The sequence below is a fragment of the Prosopis cineraria genome, unplaced genomic scaffold, assembly GCF_029017545.1.
Source record: "Prosopis cineraria cultivar Desert tree isolate PC_DT_omini unplaced genomic scaffold, ASM2901754v1 PC8, whole genome shotgun sequence".
In the NCBI taxonomy this organism is placed as follows: domain Eukaryota; kingdom Viridiplantae; phylum Streptophyta; class Magnoliopsida; order Fabales; family Fabaceae; genus Prosopis; species Prosopis cineraria.
In genome coordinates this window covers 1661071-1672524 of record NW_026555339.1, presented here as the reverse complement: position 1 = coordinate 1672524, position 11454 = coordinate 1661071, and the positions used below count along the sequence as shown (strand labels likewise).

The window sequence follows — 11454 nt, the reverse complement described above, 5'->3', positions numbered from 1 at the left end:
TTTAACAAAATTAAATTTAATAATTAATATATAATAAAAATATTTATAAATTTGAATTTAAAAATTTTGAATTAATATATAGCATCTTTTTGTTATTCTTGTCTGCCTCACCTTTTTTTGTCGTTTTCAAGCGATCGCTCTCCATTTCTATACGAAGACATGCGTGCGCCCACATTATAATTCCTTTTCATTTCTTATAAAGAAATAACGCAAATCGACTTTCGCTTTTTCAAAATACACTCTTTCGTGCCAACGGGTTTAAGATCTATTGGAGTAGTGAAGGCAACGAAACCAGGAGAAGCTATTGCGGCTAGCCATGAATAACAAAACTGAATATTCCAGAGAGGGGAGTACAAGCTTACTGTGTAAAAAGATTTTAAAAAAACAGTCAAGCATACATGAAGAGAAAAGTGGAAACATATGTTATAACATTTGAAGTTAGCTAGGCATCTCAGCAGTAATGATGAGGATTATGGGGACGTTTATGCAGAGAAAGATAATTAGTGGCGGGATTAGCAGAGGACATGAAGAGAGGGAGTGGTGATGGGGAATAAATTGAGGCGGCTCGTTGGAGGGAGTAAACCTGGAACTGTAGGAACTTGAGGTAGCGAATGGCCTCATCTAACATGGAGGCGATGTCCATTTTAGTGCCACCTGGCACCAGTCTCTGCAATATCCTTATTCTCTCGCTGATTCTTTCTCTGCGATGGCGAGCCGCCACGCTCTGAGGGTCCTTCGATATCTTGACGTTCCTCCTCTTTGGAGGCTTCACTGACTCAGGGTCTATGTGTACTGGCTGCATTGCTGCTATCCTAAATATCATCTCCCTCATCGAGTTCTTCCCTTTCTCCGACGACGCCTGTTCTTGTGGTTCTGCTGGCGTAGGGTTACCCTGAGATGTTGAGGTAATTGCACTTGGGAGCGACCACCAGTTAGGTTTCTCGATCTTAGGTGTTGTTCCGCAGAGCACAGGCAAGCCTGTCGCTTCATAGTCGTCAGTGTAAGCTCCTGAAAATTGGTGGGGTTGCATCGTCAAGTCCATCTCAACATGCGACGCCCATGCGAATGACATGTTTGGTGCATCATCAGTGGTGCCACAGTCCATCTAGCTATATGTGTATGGTTACAGGGGGTATGAGAGTTATATGAGAATGCGCAGCCTCAAGGCTTAGCAGCTTGCAGTACTGATGAGAAGAGGAGAAACGTTATGGATGCTCAAAAATATCCGGAACGCAGACTGGCTTGCTAGCTGTATCAAGTTTATATAGTTGAATAACTAGAGTGGCTCCGCATACAGTGAGATGTACATTAAATAAATGCCAGCCATTCTAAATTCTGTTATGATCACACATGACGCTTTAATTTTCTTATTCTCTGACAAATTAAGTGGTTGGGCTTCATCTTTCAGGGCGATATTAATATTTATGTTTCCTATTCGGGAAAGAATCTTGCTTGTAATCAAAAAATGAATTGAAACACGGGTTGCGTGTCAATTATTGCGAGGCCAAACAGCATTAGGCCATATGAGCCGTTGATGTTGACGGTCAGAGATACTAATGTATACGACATGATTGAGTGATCAATGCAAAGCTCATGAGTTAACATTAAGGATCTCGTAATAGGACGGGAAATTAGGGGTTAAGAACAATTAGGCTTAGGGTGTAAGAATTGAAAGCGTTGAGAGATGTATGCGCTATAACAAGAGTGAACTTAAGATAAGGGAAGCATGAGTACTTTTTTATACATCCATAAGGTGCATGAATCAGAATCATTTATCCATTGGGTTTGAAAGAGATACGAGTGTCGCGTGGGAGAGAGTCAATCAACTTTGCCTTAACATGAAGGTGTTTTTTTTTTTTTTTTTCATGGAACCGAGAGAAGACCGACGCACGTGCCAGGTGTCAGAAATTATATTAGTGAGTGGGCCGGGTAGGTGGCAGTGGGGATCTGTCGTCGTTAGATATGCCACCTGCCCCCAACGTGGCAGCCATCCCTTGGGCGGATAGGTAATTCAATGCAATGTATTTTCAATTTCAAAATATAAAATATTTTTAACTATAATTCAAACACTGATAAAATTCATTTACATCTTTATTTTTAATTATAAATATCATAAGCCTTTTTTACCTTTTTCTTCAACTCTCAATAATAAATTAAATGAGAGAGATATTATTTTTAATGAAGTATTATAATATGAGAAAGCATGAACTTCTTTGCAGATCAATAAATTTTTAGCTATTATGAAGAATGAAAAAAATATAATAAATACTAATAAGGTTACATAGCAAATCAATTTAATATATACAAGGGTAAAATGAAAAAAAAAATTAAAACCTACTAAGTGGCTTATATTTTAGGGTTAACGAGTAAAATAGATCTTGAATTATTGTCTGAAAAGTGCTTTTAACTTTGAACTTTTAAAATGTACAAAATAAATTTTGACGTTTTAAATTCATAACAATGAACCTTGATTGTTAAATTTTTTAATATTGTACTGTTCACTGAGGGTACTGTTCACTGTGGGCCCCAATTAATGCTAACGTGTCATTGTGAATTAACACTACAGACCCTAAACTATTATGTTAGTAGTGTTTTGAACCCTGAACTATTATGTTCCTAAATTTTAAAATTTTGAACAAATTAACTCCATCGTTTATGTATAGAACATTGATTATTATATAAACTAAATTAAATTCAGTATGTTTCGCTGCAGTGAATATATAGTTGACTATGGTGAACAACCTATAATTTTGTGAAATGATATTTTTTGCCCCTTTTCTACAATGTTTTCCAAATGATTAATGTCTCATACTGCTATATACTCTATAACTCTGATTTAATATTATTTTAATTATGTTTATTTATTTAATAGTGAAAACTTGAGATTCATTTTGAAAAGTAGTTTAAATATTAGATAATTTTAATTAACCAATTAATTTGAGTTTTATATTCGTTGATAAAATCATCAGCTTTCGTATTCATTGTTTGTAAAATTCTATAATACTTAAACTTCTTTTTAAATGGGATCTCAAATTTTTACCATTAAATAAATAAGCATTATTTAAAATAGGACTAAATTAGAGTTGTAGAGTAGACAGAAGCATGAGATGCCAATCGATTGGAAAGCGTTGAAAAAAATGGATAAAAAATGTCATTTCACAAAATTATAGATCATTCGACATAGTCAACAATGCATTTACCACAACGAACCATACTGAGACTAATTTGATATATATAATAGTTAACATTTTATACATAAATAGTGGGATAATTTGTTTAAAATTTTAAGGTTTAATGTTTAAAATGCTACTAACGTAATAGTTTAAGATTTGTGGCGCTAATTCACAATGACACGTTAGTATTAACTAGAGGCTCACGGTGAATAGTACTTGTGTGAACAGTAATGACATTAAAAAAATTTAACAATTAGGGTTCATTTTTTATTAATTTAAAATTTTAGATTTATGTTGCACATTTTAAGAGTTTAAGGTTGAAAGTGCTTTTCAGACAATGTTTCAAGATTTATTTTGCTCATTAACCCTATATTTTAAACCAAGATAAATTAAAAACATGTCTTCTAATTTGAATCAAAGAGAGTATATATCACGGCTTATCATTTGGCTTCTCAACAAATACTAGGGATCCATGATGACGACGATTGCGCCTTGAAATGATGTGATAATGTCAAGTGCTTCTCATCAACCTCCATAGATGTATCGTTCTTTCTTGTTCTTGCCAATTCGGCCCTTTTGTTTTCATTTTATATAAGATTTTTATCCGTGTTACCCAAAAAAAAAAAAATTTTGGACTGCTCTAGAGTTTTCTTTTCATTTTTTGTATAATAAAGAATTGATTACGATCTAATAGGTACCGCCATTCTATGTGGTCAGAGCTAATGTGGGCCGAATGTGTGAACCCCAACCGGCACATGATAATTCGATGCACATTCATGAGCTGATTGTTGATTTTAAATTTTTATAAAGAATTTAGATTTAATTTTACAAATTTATAATATATATATATATATATATTTTGAAATAGTTGAATAGCTTAGGCAAGGAGCTAATTTAAGTCTTTAAGGTATATATATATATATTTTGAAATAGTTGAATAGCTTAGGCAAGGAGCTAATTTAAGTCTTTAAGGTACACGCTTCATCTTGGCACGAGACATCCTGTTTCCACGGGTCCCCCTGAAACGCATGGCGCGACTTTCTTCTCGTCGTAAAATATGAGTTCTTATCCTATATGGAATAAGCATTAGAATGCCATTTCCAGATCCAGTGATCGAAAACCAGCAAGAAATAGACAAGTGTTTTTGGCCATTTTTTTCTTATCCAAGCTTTTCTTCATTTCTTTGAACTCATCTATTAACCGTTCCATTAGCCGTGACACCCATCTTCTCTAAACTAGAGAGGAGATTTTTGAGTGCTGATGGATCCTTTTTTTTTTTTTTTTTCATTCACGGTCTTTTTTCCATCACAACGATTCCTTACTGCTCTGTTGATTCATATGTTGTTATGAAGACATCAGTGAAAGATATTTTATTGAATTAATGTTTGCCACCTTTCTCTCGGAAACGCACGCAAGGGCAGGCTCAGAGCATATGATTGAAGCTTTTTGAATAATTTAAAGGTAAAAAGGCCAATGATGTATTACAATCTGTAATGGTCCCCGCCAGGTGCGTGAATAAACAGAATGGCTGCATCTGATTATATGTTCGTATCAGCATCATTTGTCATCATTTACGAGCTGGGTCATTAACTTTATGTTTGCCCAGTTGCGTAATTCATCATACTGTCCAGTAATCTCACAACCATTTGTCAGGGTTCACGGTCCGATCTGGAGGTGGAGGAGAAGAAAAGGAGTCTATGACTGGAATGAGGCAATTAGCATGGCAGTTCGTATTGGCGCCGATCGCAATCGGCACTGCCTACTTTGCTGTTTCTGTGGTTGAGTCCCAACGTCATGCTGATCTAAATATGCTGTAAGACGAGTTTCACGCATCCCAACCCAATGCAACACAAGAACAAGAAGATACTTAATTAAATAACAAACAAGGGATTAGAGAACAAAGGACCAGCTCAGCAGGAATTTTTAGAAGGGAGACACACTGGTCACAACACGACATGGGGTGTCCTGGGTATTCACGTTGTTTGTATGTGTTTTTATATTTCTTCTTTTTGGGGTGCCTCAAGGACCCAGGTAAACAACATAAAGCGGCAAAAACTATCCCAATAGGCCCCTACCGGACGCCGACGCAGTGTTGTCAACCGGCCACTGTTTTGGGTGTTTGTCCATAGACTCCTGATAAAAAAAAAGAAAAGGGGCTTTCCTGTGTTAGAGAGCAGGCCCAAAACGGAAATGCGATTTAAATCATTAACGTTTACTCCACAAAAAGAGAACTTGTAATCGTTGAGGGCCCAAGAAGTCGTGGCTTCGCAGTTCGCCTGATTTTATTTTCCTCCTTTCCCCAATATTGGTTCAGAAATATACGACACATAAAAAGAAGAGAATAATGAAAGGTGAACTAAACAAAATGAAATAATTGATTTTTTTGTAGACCAACGATGTCGTCAAAATGGAATCGGATCTAGCATTGAATCTGGCGGGGCGCTACTTTCCAAGACTTTGATTGATCCCAATTACAATATTCTCCTATTTCAAATTATAAGGTAATTTAAAATCAAATTACATATATTAATAATATATAACAATGATACGTTACATATTTACACTTTCAAAAACAAATTATAAGATTTCAAAAGTGCTTTTACATTCTTAATTATTACACTACAATTATCTTTTCTTTTAAAAGATAATATTAAAAAAAGTATTATTAATAAAATTTTATTTTTTTACATTATTTTATATTCTGGGACAATAAATTTCCTTTAAATTTTTCTTATAATTTATGATGGCGTGAGTAATATTGTTTAAACAATGCACGTGAAAAAACTTCAACAATATTTTTATTGATTTCTCAAGTTACTCTCACAGTCAACAACCATGAAATTAATCATTTGGAAATCCGAATGCCATTGAAAGGTCATCATTTCCTAGTAGATGTTCTTCATACATATCTCCAAGAATTCAACCCTGGAATGATATCTGAGACTCAAATTGCAGCCAAAACTCAAACAATATCTATCCATATATGATCATACAAGTCCAAATTTATCCTGTACTATTTATTCATATCAATCTCCATATCCAACTTAAAATGTTATTTATTCTCCATTACAAATCACTAAAATCATCAAGTATTCAAATTAATTGTTCAATTAAGTTAGTACAGTCTTCCATGCATAATTAACCAGATCCATTAATAAATCGTCAAATATAGATACAAATAACACTAAACGAAAAAAAAAAAAACAAACAAGAATGCATGATAACATAGTTTTGGGTTATAAAATTTTAAGAAAAAAATATAATTTTAAATTCTTGTACTTTACTCACATTTCACTATTAATCATCATAATTTTTTTTTATATTTTTGATCCCTATATTTTTATTTTTTATTATTTAAGGTCCCTCTATGGTTTTCATACTTTATTCATGGAGGAATTTAAAATAATAAAAAATAAAAATAAAGAGATTACAAATATAAAAAAATATAGAGATTTAGATTATGTTTTTTTAAATTTTAAAAAAGAAAAACAAAACAATTCTAGCTTGTTTGTCCGATTCTCACCGTTATATTTTTGGGCTAGTTTTCAAGAGTTCCGGATCCGACGCATGATTGGTTTTCAGCCCAACCGATCCCACCCAACGGTTCCATCTGGTTCTGGATGGGCGTTGGGAATAATACTCGTAAGGAAAATATGAAGAAATAGTTTTGCAAATATAAAATACATGACCAGTCAAAGGGGGGCGTTGCCCACAGAAGAATTGAAAAAAGAAGGGAGCGCACTTCCTAAAGCGTCTTTACCACCCGCACCCACCCGCCTTTGCTTTCACCTGTTCAATCCAATCCAGTTTACTCTTTCTTTCATCATTCCTGCCACCTCCACGTGCAGTCGCTTGTTATCACGCGCAACCCTCCCCAACCCACAAAAGACAAATCAATTATACTCCTCCTCCTCTCATACCCTCGGTGTTGTAACTTATTCCGCTTGATTACATATTTCATTACAGCAGATCAATACACTTATATTGTTCTTGGTTTTGTGATATTTGTATTAATTCTATTTTCTGGTTCAACCTCCACAGTACACTGCAAATATATTTCAACGGGAGAGTCTTTTTACTGCTTCATTAATTGAGAAGCTCTATTCCACTCACTGCGGTGGGATAAAAAATGCATCTGAAAACAGCAGGCCTTTCTCGTTTTAAAGTTCTCTTTTTTCTATTCTGTTGTTAGTGACCAACAGTTACAGACCACCTTAATTATGTTACTGCGCCACAAAAATGCTACAGCTTTTTATTATTTTAATCTATATGTAAGTCTGTCTTGAATTTAGTTTGAATCTTTATCGATCTGCTCTGCTCGAGGCTCTAGACGCCCAGAACGGAAATATCTTAGCTTGCGTTCTCTCTCGCAGAGTTTCTGAGTTTGTGGCGTGAATAATCTAATATAATGGGCAGGGAAGGCGAAGAAAAGCATGGTCAAACATTTATGAGAGAATTTGCCCTTATAGGGATGTGTCAAGACACGACAAGCAAAAAAGACACGAGGGTTCTTGGGCAAAGGGCGCAAATGGTTCATATAGCAGCGGGTAAGCCCCACACTTTTTGCGAGTGATAGCAATGCCCAGTATTGGTGTTGTAGCCTGTGGAAGAAGCCAAGAGAACGAGGGAGGGATGGAGGGAAAAAGAGTGTGGAATCCAAAGAGAATTGCGAATACGTTAATCAGATGACTACTTAAGGTAGGAAAAGGCAAAGGTTTCTGGTCGGAAGAAGACGAAGTATAGAAGCCTTGACAGAAACATCTCAAATAACATTTTTAGTCAGTGTCCTCCCACATTTCGCTTTCTTCGGATTATTCACATCTTGATTTTCTAGTTTTTATTATTTTGTTCCAATCTGACATCTCTCTCTCCCCCTTCTCCCTCTCCCTGCAGTTCCTTTTGTTTTCATTGAGGGAACCGGCTTTTACTTTTTTTACCCCACTGACAATTCATTAAAACATGAGGCAGAATTATTGCCCGCGACATGGATATCATAACTTCTTTTCCCCGTAAATCATAAGTATATACTCTGGCGACTCTTGAATTAATGATAATATAATTATATATGAATAACATGAAGGGGAGAAAACAATTACGAGCGCAATCATTCTGAGTGGAATTCTTTCTGGAGCAACTAGACGTGATTACCTGTCAGCTACTTTATAGCATTATCACTCATCTTTTCATGGGGGTTTTGAATCGAGATGCAAAGCATTCTGCGTTGCTACTTGCTTGCCGGCACAGTATATTGAAACCATTAATGGGGGCTGGGAAGAGAAAGCCCTAGAGATTTTTTTTTTTTGGCCCATCGAACCAGCTACTCTAGAGCCTAGCTCATTATTCTCAGTTATCTGCTTTTGACCCAATGAAACTGTAAGGAACTCGTTTCTCTCTATCAACCCCTGCCGCTGGCATTAATGTAACTGAAGCGTGCAGAGAGCAACTCAGATAAGAAAAGATACCAAAATCGAAAGCAATAAATTGAACCAATGGAAACGAAGACATTTTTAGTTAACAGAAAGAGCAGTTTGAACATTAAAAAGTTTGGATTCATTTGATCTTCACTCAGACCACGACCACCCTCCGTCAATGGGGGATGAGTGGGTGGGAGCAAAGATAATATGGGGCACTAAGTTGTATGTACACAGAATGACAAGCAGTCGCACGCACGCACACAGTATCCATCAATATCATCTGCCATTGTCTGATGAGACTCAAAATTAAGGATGGGAAATAAATAATTTGAAAAGAAAAGAAAAGCAAACAAGTGAATCTAAAAGTAACTAACAAGTCGAGGGAGGCATGAGATTCAAGCCCAAGTCATCCCTTTCCATGACGAAACGAGCCTTGCCCGTGTCCGATGAATTGGCGGGATTAAAACCGTACTCGGGGTGCACCCTTTTCTTAGATTGAAGCGACACACCAAAGAGCTTGGTCTTGCAGCTGTTACTACTTGGCTCTTCAACTATGGTTATGGTGCTCTTGGATGTGTTGGTAGGTGAGTTCACGAGAGGCGGAGCTTGCTTATTGTTCATGGAATAATAACCCAAAAGCTGGTTCAGGGGCCTTTGCACCACGGAACCATTAGCAGTAGTAATAGTCATAGGAGAAGGCGGGGACAGCAAAGAGCTAGGATAGGAGCTGCTAGGAGGGACTGGCTTGACATGGTTCTGAACGAAGTAGATGATGTCGTTATAAAGCTTTTTCATATGTGCGAGCTCGGTCATGAGCATGGTGTTGCTTCGCCTGAGCCTTTCATTGTCCTCGGAGAGAGTGGTGAAGGAGGAGCTGTAGTTGGCGCCGTTTATGAGGGAAGAAACAGGAGCAGGAGAAGCAAGCGGCGGTGAATCACACCAATTGTTCTGTTCACCGTCGGAGTCGCCGGGAGGAGAGACGCTGAGCCTGGAAGGGAAGGGAAAGAAAGCGGGCACCCCGACGCCGACGCCGACGCCGACGCCGTGATGGTTCTGATGATGATGAGGCTGAGCTGTTTTCCTCCGGTGGATCTCGCACAGCAAGTGCTTCTCTCCCTTCTTAAAGAACTCATTGGCGAACTCCCACCTGTCCGGCACGATCTTTCTGAAACCCTAGTTCCGTTCAGAAACACAAGATCAAACTGTGAATAATGATGCCAAAAGAAGAAAGGGGCAAAACTCAGATTTCGGGGAGAGAAGACAGTGAGATACAGAAGGATGGAAGAATTACATAGGTGTTGAGCTGGCGAACGAAGCTGGAGAAGTTGTTGTGCTTGAAGTAGTTGGGGAGGAGATCGCGAGCGAACTCAGGGGGACGCCAAACGACGAAAGTGGTGTCGTCCTCGCCCCAGGAGACGATGTGATCGGTGGAGGGATCGTCGACGAGCTGGTAGGTCTTGGTAAGGAAGGGAGCGGGCACGGACTTGTGAGAGTCCAGGGAGAGTAATATGCCATCGCAATTGTCCAGCAGGAGAGCCATATCGCTCATGTGATGTATTAGAGAGAGCGAGAGAGCGAGACCGTGGATACTTAAGGAGAGGGAGAGAGTGACTGTTGTGAATGCTCGTAAGTCGTATCGTATTCCTGTGTATTGCGATTTGGCAAATGCTTCGCCCCTTTATTTATCTTCTATCCTGAGATACAAATAAAAAGGATGTAGCTAGGTGGGTAAGAACGAAGGAGGGAGGGGGCATTATTACGAAGATTATGATAATGAGAATAATAATAGAGAAGCATATATTTTGAGACGCTCCTCGGGCACGTAGTGAGAGAGAATAAGTGTCTGTCTGTCTGTCTGGGACTGTGAAATAAGGGCCTTTCAAGACAAACCCGTGACTGGCGTATGTGTGAGGGAGGGAGGGAGGGAAGGGGGGGGGGTGTTCTGACATGGATCCACCCACTCAACCAACATGGCGCCCTTCATTTCCCCAATCTCGATCGCCACTTCTTCCCCCTCCCAACTTTTCGCTTCCCTAATTCATTTTCAGAAACTTCTTAATTGTCTTGCTTGATTTTTATTCTCACTTATATTATATTTTATTATATCCTGCTCGGCAAAAATATATAATCTTGTAAGAAGGAAATGGGAAGGGAGAGTGATGAAAAGTAAGGGTCAACGGGAGCGCAGTGTTTGATGAGAGAACCTGGAGGGCAGTGTTTGGAAGCAAGGGCAGGGCGGGGAGTTTGGAATGGGCATATCCAGGTTTATGCAAACATTTTGCAAAGAGCAGATATTTTAAGGTGATGGCTGCATCGAACTACGTGATTGCCAATTAATCACTCCCCTCTGTCTCTGTCACGACATTGCTTCCTTCTGTTTCTACCCCTTCTTCTTTCATCCTATCTGCTCCTCCCTCCCCCCTCTCTCCACCTTTTCTTCTTCCTTCCTCTTCTTCCATCGGCTTCTTTTTCTTTTTGAAAAATTCGTATTTCAAACTTCAATATCGTTTGTGTGTGTGTGTGTGTGTGTGATGTAGCTGCGGAGTTATATGCGCTCTCTCTCTCTCTCTCTCTCTCTCGGCCGCTCGTACCTTTTACTCGCAAGAATACAATACCTAGCTGCATCTCCCTAGCCACCACTGTTTAGCTTTCCCCCCTCTTTACTTTTTACATTGAGCCTCCAACTTTGGCTCTTCCACGCCCATCCTTCTGCTGACGTGTTCAGGTGTTTAAATTATTGGTCCCGAAAGTTCCCCTTGAATCAATTTTTACAGTCTTTTTCACCTCCCATCTCTTTCTCCTTCTCACAATCACAATGCATCTGCCTTTTAACATTGCCCGTGGAGAATCAGGAGAATGTGCATCCT

General features: G+C 38.3%; 2 protein-coding genes across 3 annotated transcripts; both read right to left on the bottom strand.

Annotated features, from left to right (window-relative positions):
• On the bottom strand, positions 1 to 1362 carry LOC129317624 (transcription factor HEC2-like). The gene has a single exon (XM_054961956.1). It carries the CDS (start codon positions 1103 to 1105, stop codon positions 452 to 454), a length of 654 nt encoding a protein of 217 aa, XP_054817931.1. The 5' UTR covers positions 1106 to 1362; the 3' UTR covers positions 1 to 451.
• Positions 1363 to 8698: 7336 nt separating this feature from the next.
• On the bottom strand, positions 8699 to 10334 carry LOC129318569 (heat stress transcription factor B-4-like). 2 transcript variants are annotated; one of them, XM_054963413.1, is made up of 2 exons: positions 9879 to 10334; positions 8699 to 9752 (listed from the first exon to the last, which is right to left on the bottom strand). In XM_054963413.1, the coding sequence occupies exons 1-2, from the start codon at positions 10100 to 10102 to the stop codon at positions 8957 to 8959; spliced, it is 1020 nt and encodes a 339-aa protein (XP_054819388.1). In that variant the 5' UTR covers positions 10103 to 10334; the 3' UTR covers positions 8699 to 8956. The 2 variants fall into 2 exon arrangements, with proteins under 2 accessions (XP_054819388.1, XP_054819387.1); XM_054963412.1 differs by having other exon boundaries at positions 8699 to 9760; positions 9879 to 10291.
• Between the last annotated feature and the right edge of the window lie 1120 nt (positions 10335 to 11454).

Coding starts and splice junctions, on each gene's coding strand:
- LOC129317624 (XM_054961956.1), bottom strand. CDS start 1,105: ATGGACTGTGGCACCACTGATGATGCACCAAACATGTCATTCGCATGG.
- LOC129318569 (XM_054963412.1), bottom strand. CDS start 10,136: ATGAGCGATATGGCTCTCCTGCTGGACAATTGCGATGGCATATTACTC. Junction 9,761..9,878: donor TTCGCCAGCTCAACACCTAT/GTAATTCTTCCA, acceptor GAACGGAACTAG/GGTTTCAGAAAGATCGTGCC.